General features: G+C 42.8%; 1 protein-coding gene across 2 annotated transcripts in view; it reads left to right on the top strand.

The window, feature by feature from the left end:
* The window catches only part of chd7 (chromodomain helicase DNA binding protein 7), a 63,072-nt gene that overhangs the window by 26,987 nt on the left and 22,739 nt on the right, over positions 1 to 13,346 (top strand). For both annotated transcript variants that reach the window (XM_068340005.1, XM_068340004.1), the window contains exons 5-16: positions 6,397 to 6,541; positions 7,363 to 7,488; positions 7,705 to 7,770; positions 8,858 to 8,913; positions 8,998 to 9,112; positions 9,482 to 9,565; positions 9,660 to 9,797; positions 10,500 to 10,621; positions 11,172 to 11,415; positions 12,676 to 12,852; positions 12,998 to 13,141; positions 13,229 to 13,327. In XM_068340005.1, coding sequence (XP_068196106.1) covers positions 6,397 to 6,541; positions 7,363 to 7,488; positions 7,705 to 7,770; positions 8,858 to 8,913; positions 8,998 to 9,112; positions 9,482 to 9,565; positions 9,660 to 9,797; positions 10,500 to 10,621; positions 11,172 to 11,415; positions 12,676 to 12,852; positions 12,998 to 13,141; positions 13,229 to 13,327 — 1,516 coding nt within the window. The remainder of the gene's footprint in view (positions 1 to 6,396; positions 6,542 to 7,362; positions 7,489 to 7,704; positions 7,771 to 8,857; positions 8,914 to 8,997; positions 9,113 to 9,481; positions 9,566 to 9,659; positions 9,798 to 10,499; positions 10,622 to 11,171; positions 11,416 to 12,675; positions 12,853 to 12,997; positions 13,142 to 13,228; positions 13,328 to 13,346) is intronic.

The following is a 13,346-nucleotide window of genomic DNA, read 5'->3' as shown; positions in this document are numbered from 1 at the left end:
CTTTGAACTTCAACTTTCTTTGGGAGGGTAGAGGACACAGTTATCTGACATTATCACCCCCCCGACACAAACAGACACACAACTTCTTTAACTTGTGATGTACAGTCCCTCCCGGTGAGGCTTGCAGAGGGGTCAGGAAGAACAAGTGGGCAGAGGCTTGTTGAGCATTTGTTTTGAGAGCTTGGTTTCATTGTGATGGTGGAAATTCGATCAGACTATGGAATGTGTCAGGACAGCCCTCCTCTCTCTCTCTCTCTCTCTCTCTCTCTCTCTCTTTCTCCCCCCCCTCTCTGCTCCTTTTATCCCAAGGAAGAGGGCGGGCCAAAGCAGCAGGCAGGGGTCAGCGAGGGGGGAGGTGTGTGTGTGGTGTGTGTATGCATGCATGCATGCATGCATCAGCCATTTGAAATGAGGGGTGTGTGTGGAATGAGCGTGAGGGAGGGAGGGGGCAGGCACTCAATGCGTGTGTCTGTGTGGGTTGGGGGAGGGGTCATTAGTAATCTTTGTGGCAGAAAATGGCGTGTAATGATAATGAAGGCCATGCTGCTGACCACTCAACAGGCACAACTGTGTGTGTGTGTGTGTGAGGACAGAGGAAATGCGGGGGTGGGGAAGTCCATTCTCAGTCGCTTGCTTGTGTGTGTGTGTGTGTGTTGGTAAACTAGCTCTTATCTGTTGTCAGGCTTTCCTCCATCTTGAGTGGCGGCCTGCAGCTCCCAGGTTAATTTAGCATAATAATGGCCGCCGGCCATTCACTGCTACTCTAAAATGGTGGACCACTGCAATCATCCTGCTATCTCCTCTTTCATTCTTTCTTTTTCTTTCCCCTCCCTCCAATCCAACCTCTTCCTGCTGAACTAGAGTGCCTGCTTTCATCTCTTCCTCTCCACCCCTTCCATCCTCTTCTTCAATCAAAACGACTCTTTTCTCCTCTCTTCTTCCTTATCGTCTCATTGTTACAAGTTTCAAATATTTAAAAGGTTGTTTGTCATGACATTCATTATGTTGAAGTCATGATTCATCTCTTATGACTCATGTCATTGTATTATTGTATAAAATCATAATCCGCCATGAAGGTAGATCAGATTTTAAAAGCTTTAAAATGAACTTAATAAAACCTGTCCCTGGTGCAGAAATAATCCTGTTTAAGGGCCGCTGACTTTCACATGTTCCATCACATGATTTCTGCTATCGCAAGAAACTTTCACATATTCCAACATCATACGCCTGAACTAAGTTGTGACTTAAGCTGATAAATTGTTAGTTTTGACTGGTTCTAAGGGGTTTTTACAGCAGTGATTCTCAACAAGTGGGTCGCAACTAAAAAGTACGTCACACAACTGTTTTCAGTAGGACACAGGGGCATTAAAAATGTTAAAAACACTTTTTTTTAAAAACTGTGCTTTTATCTTGAAATAAGTTTTTTTTTAGGCAACGGAGTGGCGTGTATTCATACTCCTAAACAATAGGGGGCGATATTGCCCCTTAATGCAAATGGACACTCACCATAGAAGAAGCGATTCGAGCACGCAGAAACATAAGTATAATAAGACTGGACATTGATCACGACCTCAGAGCTGCTTTGTCGACAGGGAACTCAAGAATTAGAGACTCTTGTGAGAACGAAGAAACGTCCCCAGGTCTATGATGTCTGTATGGTTGAAGTGTGTGCTGCATAATTTTCTCCAAAGCACATGTTTTTCGTTATTTACCAATTAATATATTAATTTTATATATTTGAATCTTTGTGAATTGCACTTTTAAAAAAAAAAAATTCTTTGTGGATTAAAAACTGAAGAAACTGAATTCTATAAATGTTTATCATATTGGCACTTTTTCTTCAATTTAATTTGTATTACCATGACTGAAATGACTGAAATAAAACTTTAAGTACAGTTACTGAAGTGTTACAACAATTTGAAAAGTTAAAATTTGTCTTTGCTTTTGGTCACGGCTTAAGGGGTTATGGTGAGTCCTGAAGCCAGACCGGTCGAGAACCATCGAAACAGAGTTGTGAAAGTTAACAAAATGGAATATATTAACCACAGTTAGTTCTTCTGTAAGTCTGTGGGATATTATTGTGTTTGTGTTAAAGACGCGGCGTCCTAGATCTGGTACTTTTATATGCACACGGGCCAACAGACACGACGACTGTCCTCTTGTCAGAGCAGCAGGAAGGGAAGAGGCTTAAGAGATTTATCAATCTGGTGAAGAGGAAGAGGAAGTGATGGTTACGGCTGGGAACAACAACAATGTAAAAACTATAACAAAGCACCAGTCAAGTGAAATATTAACAGCATTGAATTATTAACTTTTTGTCAAATGAAGAAGTGATAAAGTAAAGCGAGATTGATGATAATCATTCCTCAACAGTAAAGCATTTGAGCCAACACACAGTCAGGTATAGGCGCATGCAGTACGGTACACGTGAATATGCAAACGGAAGTATCCTGCTCGGGACACGGCGTGAGCGAATCGGATGGTTTTCCTGTCCAGTCAGCTCCCTCCTCTCCTTTGACCTTGATTTCTCCCTCTGTCCTTTGTTTCCTTCACTCCCTCACTCACACTCCCTCGCTCCGTCTACCTCTGAGGAAGTACAACTATAAATAACCCTGCTCTCAGCTGCCACACCCTTGCCTCTCTCTGTGCATGTGTGTCGGGGTGATTTGTTTGCAGTACACACAAAGAAGTCAGACATGCATGCAGGTACTTTGCTTTGTTTGCAGATGTGTGTGCAAACACATACTTTTTTTTTGAACACACACAAGATGTGCGTGTGTGTGTGTATTTGTGTGTGTGTAGCCTCTTGGCTGCTGGTGTCGTATTTCGTTGCCATGGGGCAAGGGTGTGCGGTGGGGGGTGGTGGTATGACTCATCACGTCAGCAGGTGTCCCTTAGATCCCACCCTTCCCCTTCCTCTCCAGTTCTTCTGCCTTTCCTCCCTACATTTTACTCTGCGGTTCAACTTCCTGTCTTTTATCCTTTCTCGTCCAGTCTGAAAGAAGCATCTCTGCTCCCTTCGCGGGCGCGCGCACACACACACACACACACACAGACACATCCACAGCTGGACAGAATGTGAGAATGCTAGCTCATGAATATCCAGCAAAATGAGAGACATTTAGGAGGGAGGGGCTTATATGGTAAACTGGAAGTGACCTGTTATATATTGAGGCATCTTATGTTTCACTGATTGGTCTTCTCAACTTCAGTCGTTTTTGTTTTTTTATTTTTTTTCATTTTGTGAATATCCCCTTATTCTTCAGTTGATCCTTGTTTATTTCCAGCCTTGTCTTCATTACTTTGGTAAACGCCAGTCAATGAATTTACGTCGTACAGCATGCTGCACTGGACAGCGACAAACCATGGTAATTTATCTTACTTGCCTCTCGAATCAATGAAACATGTTTGGAATTAATTTTATACAGAAAGCTGAAAGTAGATGTAATAAACACAGAAGATGGTAAAAAACAAAGGGGGGCAAGGAGATCTGTTATTTAATGTGTCACCTGTAGACACTTGAGTTGTGCAGCTCTTATACAGAAACTGTGGAACGTATTCATAAGTTTGCATGCAGTTACTTATTTTCATATCCAGTTGATAAAGAGCGACAACATCATTCATGTGGAATTCTTAAAACAAGCCCAGCTAAGACAGTCTGTGCTGTTGATGTGAGTAGGTGTGGTGCTCTTAGAATGAAGCTGCAGATTCCTGGAATGTTTCTCTGTAGGTGCATCTTTTAAGACCAACCCCATTTTTATTGCTAGAATGGAAAATCCAGATTACTACCCTCAGGACCTCGCACGTACATTTTTTGACAAATTGTTTGTACTGTTCTTGTCTAAATGAACATAAGGGTAGGTTTTATAATGAAGTTTTTTATATAACATGAGATGGTAAGCTTAATTCACACAAGTGAATGATGTGCGATCTAAGAAAAATACAATCTAACAGGAAATGGTGGAATGTGAAGTTGTGGAGTGGAAACTGTGAAGGATGAGGACTCGAGAGGAGCGATGGACCGAGCAGGAAGAGTTGGGATGTGATATAAAGGGACTGAGAGATTTGAGACCATGAAGAAACTAGGAAGAAAGGAGGGGAAAAGGCAGCCAAGTGTGTATGTGTGTGTGTTTTGTGTGTGTGACCAGATGGCTCCAGCGTGTGGCGACCAGCCAGAGGAACAGGTGCAGGTCACATGACCAGCCGTTACCACGGAGATGGTGATTGCTCTTGGCGTGAGGATGAAAGGAGAAGGGCCCCAGGGACAGAGAGGGGGTGAGAGAGATGTAGAGAGAGGGAGCAAGCAGAAGGGAAGGAGGGAGAGAGGCACTGAGCAGGAGAGAGGGCGAGTGACATCAGCACAGAGGAGGGGAGAGAGAGAGAGAGATCCGGACAAAGTGCTGCAGAGGGCAACATGGCGAAACGGGCAATGCACGCAACAACAGACTACAAACACACTCGTACAATCTATACAATTTAGTAGATGCAGTTTGCTATTAGCTGAATTCAAGTTCTTGTCACTGGTCTGTATAGTCTTGTAAAAAAAAAGAAAAAAGAAATGTTGAACAACAAAACTTCAAACTAAACAGGATCAGTACTTCATCCAAAAATGTCTAAACCTGGGAGTCAGTTAGATTTTTACAAACTAGGAGAGTTTTTGGGGCCCAGCAGTGAAAATACTATCTAAACGCATAACAAAACATCAATATTAGTATCTATAGACTTGCATTGAAAGTCCAGTTTGAGTTGTTTTTCTCAGTTTTGATATTTCTGCAATGAAATTTTGATTGTTTTAAACGTGTTATTGGAAAACTACAGAGAAATTTGGAACTTTTTTTTTTTGCAAACTCAACCAATCCGCCACTGTCGATTTGTCCTCTTCCATCATTCTGGAACTGTAGTCTGGTATAAATTGTTATTAAGTGGTAGGGTTGTGTGTGAAAAGATTCTGTCTCTACATGTAGTTGCGAGATTCTTCTGACAGTTTTAAAGAGAAATTTTACAAAAGCACCACAATGACCCTTCATCGAACCAGTCTTGTTTATTCAGATAACGTGTTCTGTATGCAAAAGATGCACGACGTTCAGCAACATTCATGGCCTGAATTAATGGATTACATGCAAGTGGAGCAGCAACTGCAATATGAGGTCCCATAATTGGAACAAATGAAGCTCATGATCTCCCTTATAGGAGGCAAAGACAGTGGGGAGAACATAGTAGAAACATACTAAGCTAAGTGTTAGCTGTGCAGTGGAGACAGGCTGCATGTGATTGGAAAACAACTTGCGATTCAGTCTAATACAGACTGTATTGAAAGCATTTAGCTCTCAAATATCACCAATACATTATTGACAGTCTCTGAGTCGAGATTAAATGCACATTGATCAACTTCACAATTGTGGTGATCTGTACTTGAGTTGAAAGCCATGAACTATAACATGAAACTGAAATGGCTGGGTGGGTGTTCACAGTGGGCTCCATAGCGGATCAACATTTCTTACTTTCTGCTGGTCTTGCTGCTCGTAAATCCAAATAATTTTTTTTTATTTTTTGGATTTGAACAGATTCAGATTTAAGCAGCAGATTCTAGGCTAGGCTTTGGATGTAAGGTGCACCTTCAATGAATGGCCTATTTCAAACTGTTTTCATATATAAGGCACACTGGATTATAAGGCGGACTGTTGGTTTTTCGAGAAAATTAAGTGCTTTTAGGTGCGCCTTATAGTGTGGAAAATTCTGCAATAAGAAAGCCCATTGAATATAAAGACTGTTGGTTTTTGAACGTCAGTTGTGAAAGCTGCTATATTCTTTTTCATTACTCATGACGGTGAAGTAACGGCGAGGGAGACTGAGGGACGAGGGGAGCCGAGTGTCCTCTCGCCTTCCTCTGGTGTGTGCGCTCCGCGCTCACAAAGCTCGCTCCTTTTCTTTCCATGCCAGAGATTAGAGGAAGCCTGGAGGCCTCTCACCCCACCCCCCCGCCCCTCCCTCACTGGGGCCTCTTTCTGTCCCTCTGTCTGTCTGCCTGTCTCCTCACTCATTCCTTCTCTGTCTCTCCTCTCTGGTGCCCAATCTCTCCATCTCATTCCCTCCCTCTCACAGACTTTCATCATATTAACCCCCTGTGTGCCAGAGCCTGAGGCACACTAATGATTTCTAAATGGATAAATCAAACATGGCTCCCGCTCTGGGACAGGCGCATACACGCTTGTTCTCTCTCTCTCTCACACACACACACACACACACACACACACACACACACACACACACACACACACACACACACACACACACACACACACACACACACACCTTACAGTATTTGAACTGTAAAAGAGATGGTCTTTGAGGAATGTTGTTTTTGGTGAAGATCAAGTTTTTTCTTTCTTCCCACAGCAGTAAAAAAGTTGAGTCTGAGGGTGGGGCCAGCGCTGCTAAGAAAGATTCCAAGAGGAAGAGAGAGTCATCGGTTAGCGACGAGGTAGAAGTGAAGTCTCCTCCTCCCTCGGCACCCGAAGAGGAGGATGATGATGGCGTCCAGGTACGTATGAGTTGCTCACAAGGAAGCTCGTTTCGGCTTTCCGGCTGACGAAAAAGCTCCACCGAGTATTAAAAGTCATAATGAATTTTTTAAGATTCAAAAGACAAATAAAGCTTTTGCAAATCACTCTTGTTGTCACTGGCGTGCATGAGGGTGTGTTTGTGTTGTAAACCAGCCCGTGTGACCGGACCAAACCGACAGGTCCCACAGACAGGTTCAGTGAATCCATTGTGAACAACTTATCAGCTTCTACCTAATATTTTCCATGCGCAGCTTAAACCATCCCTGTAGTTCTCAGAAGAGAACAATTTAGCGAGAAATGTCTGCCTGAAAATTTAGATTTGTGATGTTTTTGTACGGAGTTTTTTTGAAGGAACAAGCAGTCCATCCATTGTCACACATCTATTTTGTGTGAGCAGATCCAGTGTTCACATAATGTTGTGTAAACACAACATTAACTGCCTAAAGTGTTTTGTTAAAGCACATTTTGAATAACATGTCCTCCCCAGTCTGATCATGTTGGTCTACGTTAGCAGAGCTTTTCCACATCATTTGACAGCATCGTGTGTTCAGAAAGTTTGAAGTTTCTTTCCTCAGGGTCGATATGGAATAAATATGAATTTCTTTAAATAGCTACTTTTAATTCTGCCAAGAGAGGCGACAGTTTATTCATGTTGGTTTTTTCACTGGAGGAGCTATACTGCCACTTCTACTTCATTGGGCTCAAATTTATATTCTCTGTTTTATGTTGCAATGAATGAAGTGGCAGAGATGCAGTAGCAAGTCCTCAAAAGAACGTGAACTTTTCCTCTGCCCGACAGAAACGTCGTTCCAGCCGTCAGGTCAAGAGGAAGAGGTACACGGAAGATCTGGAGTTCAGGATCTCTGAGGACGACAGCAGCGGCGACGACTCGGCGGCTCCTAAGTCCCCGTCGTCACAGCAGCAGGTACAGCCTGGATTCCTGCCGCGGGCTTAACTTTAATAAGTGTGCGGCTGGAGTGATGGTAAACAGCTTGAGACACGGTGGAGTTGGGTAATACAGAATACGAAGCACATTTTGTGCCTTGTTACCCGAACATAGAAATAATTCATGTCAGATTTTCTGTTTATAGTGCTATCAGACTGATTGAAACGCCAAAACGTTTTTGTTGTGTGTTTTCAGGATGTGGCTGAGGCCGAGGGGCCCGTTGTGGAGAAGATTATGGGCATGCGCACCAGCAAGAAGCAGGTGAGACACACCAATACAGACGCTAACACACACACTAACACACACGCGCACGGGGGCGTCCCAAGTCGTGGTAGTCGTCACTTCATTAGCCGCTCCAAAGCTGGTTGATGATAGACGCGCACACACAGGCAGACAGAGAACTTAGATGGTGTGTATTCACTTGGTAAGCGGAGACATGTTGTTGTGTTTGAGTATATGTGTGTGTTCAGACTGCATTAGGGTGTGTGTGCCTCTGATTAAGTGTGCGTGTGTTAAACAATTTTTATTTTAGGCAGCTCGTCTAAAGAAAGCTCATCTCTTAGCCGACACGCACAAAAAGTAGTCACCAGCCAACTTTTCTTGGCTAGCCAGCTGCCAAGGGGTTACCCTCCGTCCACACACACACACACACACGCGCACACACACACACAATCACAGCTCCATTCAGAGTTGACCCCGGGGCTGGCACATAGCCAAAACCACAACGCTAGCTTCGCCAGATGCCAAGCTAGCGTTTCCTCAGGCAGGTGTGTGTGTGTGTGTGTGTGTGTGTGTGTGTGTGTGTGTGTGTGTGTGTGTGTGTGTGTGTGTGTGTGTGTGTGTGTGTGAGAGATTGATGATTCATGGCATTACAGTAGTAGGATTGCAGAGGGTGTTTTGTGTGTTACAGCACAACGGTGAATGAACACAAATGGCTGTAGTTTAAAGAGCAACGGTGTGTGTACTTTTCATTCACACACATTGAAAGATTTAATGCTTTTGAAAAAAAATTTATCTTTTGCATTAAAAATGCTAAATTCTTCTCTTCAGCCTCATTCATATTTGGAATTGGTTAAACACGGACCAGAAAGAACCTGAAAGACTTGAATCTAATAATAATGTATAGGTAGCCCAAGGCTGAATGAAGGGGCAGCAGTTTGTGTAAGGGGGTTCATGCTTTGTCTGATGAGAATGTGGACATCCTGTGTTCACTGACACGTCTGTGACGCCGGTATACACGTACTTCCTGTGCCCCTACAGTATGTTGAATAAGCATGACGAGGCAAATCTGCGCTTTGCTCACGCTGTTGCTCTATTGGTTGTGATTTTTAACTTTTTTCTCTCTCAGCTGGACTCGGGAGAAGATGTAGAGGTGGTGGAGTTCTACGTCAAGTTCAAGGGCTTGTAAGTAACATGTGTTTTGGTTCTTCTACTTTCTTTAGTCTGGTTGATACAGTTCACTTACAGTCCCTTTTACTTCTTTTTCAGTTCATACCTCCACTGTCGCTGGGCAGAGCTGGAGGAGTTGGAGAAGGACAAGAGAATTCATCAGAAAATCAAGAGGTTTAAGGCCAAGCAGCAGCTCAATAGCTTCATAACTGAGGTAAGCCTGACTCTGCACTACATTTAACACTTCAGCTGGTATTTTAACACAACAGTCAAACAGAATGAGCAGTGCAAAGACAGACATCTATAAATATATGTTGAGGTCTTAAATATCCCACTGAAGGTGATTGGGAAACTTTTTTTTTTTTTTGCAAGAATACTTTCATGATTTAACAGCTTCAACCTGTAAATGGGGAAAAGAAGCAGACACATTAAAATCCAAATTCAAAGCAAATGCTCATGACACCTATTTCTTTTGTCACAGGCTATAATCATCTGTCCTCCTCATGATACACAAATGAATTCAACCTATCATAAAACCATCTCCCGGCTTCTAACAGTAGAACTCCGCTCGTTTTCTCTGCAGATGGATGATGAGCCTTTTAACCCTGACTACGTGGAGGTGGACCGCGTCCTAGATGTTTCAGAGAGCACAGATGAGAACGGAGAGGTGCTTTGATCTCTTCCTGTCATCGTTCATAGGGTCTGAGCCTCCCGCTGTCCGCACTCACTCACCAAACCTCCTCTCCTGTATCTGTGTGCAGACGGTGACTTTATATTTGGTGAAGTGGTGCAGTCTGCCTTACGAAGACTCCACCTGGGAGCTGAAGGCTGACATCGACCAGTCCAAGATAGAGGAATATGAACAAATCGCAGCACGCACACCCAACACCAAGAGAGTGGCAAGTTTCTGCATCCATGAGTTCTCGTTGGTTTCTGTCTCCTAACCTCCTTCCAAGTAGGCGTGTGTTTGTGTGTGTTGGCCTGCCGCCTGCTCCTTCCTCCTTCAGATTTACAGCTCCTTTAACTGCTCTCCACAGGGCCACGTTCTTGTGGTATTACACACACACACACACACACACACACACACACACACACACACACACACACACGCGCGCGCACACATACACACCCTGCTCTTGTGGCCTGGCCAAACCACTAACAGTGTGTTTAATGCTGAACAGAAGCAGCTGACTGGCTGTGGTCTTTCCATCCATCACTCCTTTCTTTCCCTGTGTCTATTTAACTACTGCCTGCTGTTTCTCCTTCAGGAACATATTAAAAATCACACACAGGCAATACTTAGATTTTTCAGTTTATATATTTATAGACCCCCCCCCCCCTGCTAACTACTGATCCATTTGTGGCAGACATTCATCTTCTACAGAGGATGAAAACCAGAGACTTTGTTTCGACTTGTTAACAGTTTAATGAAAGAAACTTCCTTAAAATAAACCAAAGTAAGATTTTTTTCCTATGGATGTGGCTTTTAACCTCAATAAGCCTGTCTGAACTGTATTAAAAATCCACATCCTAACACTACTGATTTCTTTTTTTTTACACCCCAGTTTGTTTTATTAACCGATAATATTTTGTGCGTCCAGGATCGACCGCCTGCAGCTGAATGGATGAAACTTGAGGGTTCCAGGGATTACAGGAACAGCAACGCACTCAGGGAATACCAGCTGGAAGGCCTCAACTGGCTAACCTTCAACTGGTACAACTCGTAAGTCGCCTTTAACTTCTAGCCCGTACATCGAATAACACCTTTTTTAATGGCTTTAAGTGAACATTCAGTGGCTCTCTAAAATGTAAGTTTATTTTTACCCACTAAAACGTCCCTGCTGGAAACTTAGATTTTGCCTTCATTCAGTAATTCAAGTAGGAGATTGTAGTTAAATTCAAGTCTGAGTGTTTTTGTCATCTAAAAATGTTACTGGTGTGTGAATGATAAAAAAATATGCAGAGTCTCATCAGGTTTTTGTACGTGGCAGGTCACAATATTTTCCAAAATGTGTCACATGTTTTTTCCACATCAGATCAGTAGAATGGAAAACAGACGTTTGGAAAAGCTACATTAATAAATCAGAAAGGTATAAAGTATGTCAGAGTTTTGGAATTTTGCATCATGGCCCCAGTAGGGAGCAGTTTTGGATACCCAGCATGTGGGTGTCTGGTTGAGTCGCAGTTTAGTGATATTGAAATAAAACTAAAAATGTGAGTCCATCTGTTCACAGCCACTTATCTACTCTCTCCACATCATCTGTACTCTACAGACGTAACTGTATCTTGGCTGATGAGATGGGTCTGGGAAAGACCATCCAATCCATTACATTCCTCTATGAGATTTACATGAAGGGCATTGAGGGGCCATTCCTGGTCATCGCCCCGCTCTCCACCATCCCCAACTGGGAGAGGGAGTTCAGGACCTGGACAGAGCTCAACGCGGTGGTCTACCACGGCAGCCAGGCCAGTCGCAAGACCATCCAGGCGTATGAGATGTACTACAGAGATCAACAGGTAAAAGGGAGAGGGCAGAGCAGTGACTGAGGCTTATTAAATGTCGGCGTGTGTCCAAGTTGTTTGCACCTTGACTCGCAATGCAGATCACAAAACAATTTTTCGTGCTGTTTGGGTCTCATTTGTGTTGAAAGGCTGTTTGTTGGAGAAGGTATGTTAAAACCGATAATGTAATGACAGCTGATAATGTAATAAATTTGCTCGTTTTTGAAATGTAAGAGGCTAATAATTTAATCAAATTCCTGAAACTATAATGAAATAATTTGTTCCCAACCCCTAATTATTGCATTAGCCAAAAGCTTTTACGTTATCGGTTCAGTTATTACAATATTGGCATATTGCGTTTAAAAAATGGGCAGATTTATTCCTTATTTATTCCACACACAGGGAAAGATTTCACGGCTATCACATTACCGTAAAATATGCTGACTCCGCAAGAATTTCAATTCATTTGTGAAAAGGTACTGCAGGATGTTAAGATTTTCATGGCAGAGGAAACAATGCATTGCCCCATCAGCTCTTTTCGTGTTTATTATTATTTTTGGTGTATTATGTTCCCTTTGAGATCTCAGTGAAATAGAGATTGACGTCATGCTACATGATCATTAGACAACGTGCGCCACTGGGACGTAAGCTTTAAATGCACTCAACAAAAATATTCACAATTTTACCATTTCTCCACTTAAATTTTGAACCCGGAAATTGTCATTATGTTTTGATTTCGCACAGTTTCTCGTCACGAGACTCACCTCCATGATTCTGTCTTATTTAAATCTAAAATCTAACTAAAATCATTAAAATTAAGTTTTAGTTTTTATATTGTACTATTTGAAAAACTCTATCCTTGCGTATACATCTACCGTATATTATGTAATTTTGGGATGCATAAACGTCATGTTGGGATGCACAATTTTTTTTCTTGAAGCGCATCCCAGGGATGCACTACTTTCTTGAGGTTAAGTGAACTCTGCATACAATTTCACATTTGGATCGCCTGCAGATTATGGTATTTGTTATGCTTTTGCGTTGGATAAAAAAAATGGGCAAAGTTACTGGAGTCAACCTATCATCACTGTAAATAATGGACCAAAAAGTCCACTTAAGTCTCAATTTCAGAGTGTCTACTTACACACTTACGATGAAGTGTTGATGTTTGCTGTTTTATTTCTTTTACTTTTGGCCTTAAAGCTATTTTCCTCTCATCAGAGTAAGGCCTGACCAAGCTGTATTCTACTCTTTTTTTCGTCAATGTTCCGCCAGGGTAAGGTAATAAAGGGAGTTTATCGGTTCCATGCGGTGATAACAACCTTTGAGATGATCCTGACGGACTGTCCGGAGCTTCGTAGCGTGCCATGGCGCTGCGTGGTGATAGATGAGGCCCACCGCCTCAAAAACCGAAACTGCAAACTTCTGGAAGGACTTAAAATGATGGACATGGTAAGCACTGACAACAAGAGGAAAGAGGAAGTTTGGGAAAGGCTTGCCCCTCGCAATCTCTTTAATGGTGTAAGTCCTAATGAGAGCCTGTGTTCCATTTTAAGAACTGTAAACATTCCTTTCCTGTCTCCCCCTCTTCCTGCAGGAGCACAAAGTTCTGTTGACAGGAACTCCGCTTCAGAACACGGTGGAGGAGCTCTTCAGTTTACTCAACTTCCTGGAACCCGAACGATTCCCCTCTGAACAGACATTCATGACTGAATTTGGAGACCTTAAGACTGAAGAACAGGTGAACGAACAGTCAATCTCTGATAATGAGAAGTGGCTTCTGCAGTTCCCACCTAAGGTTTTAATATTGTTACTGTGTGTTGTTCAGGTTCAGAAACTGCAGGGGATCCTGAAGCCCATGATGTTAAGAAGATTAAAGGAGGATGTGGAGAAGAACCTCGCTCCCAAGGAAGAGACCATCATTGAGGTAGAACTGAGGCTGAACT

The sequence above is a fragment of the Antennarius striatus genome, chromosome 18 (assembly GCF_040054535.1).
Source record: "Antennarius striatus isolate MH-2024 chromosome 18, ASM4005453v1, whole genome shotgun sequence".
Classification (NCBI taxonomy): Eukaryota; Metazoa; Chordata; class Actinopteri; order Lophiiformes; family Antennariidae; genus Antennarius; species Antennarius striatus.
The sequence above is the reverse complement of the archived record's forward strand: the minus strand, read 5'-3'. Positions and strand labels throughout refer to the sequence as shown.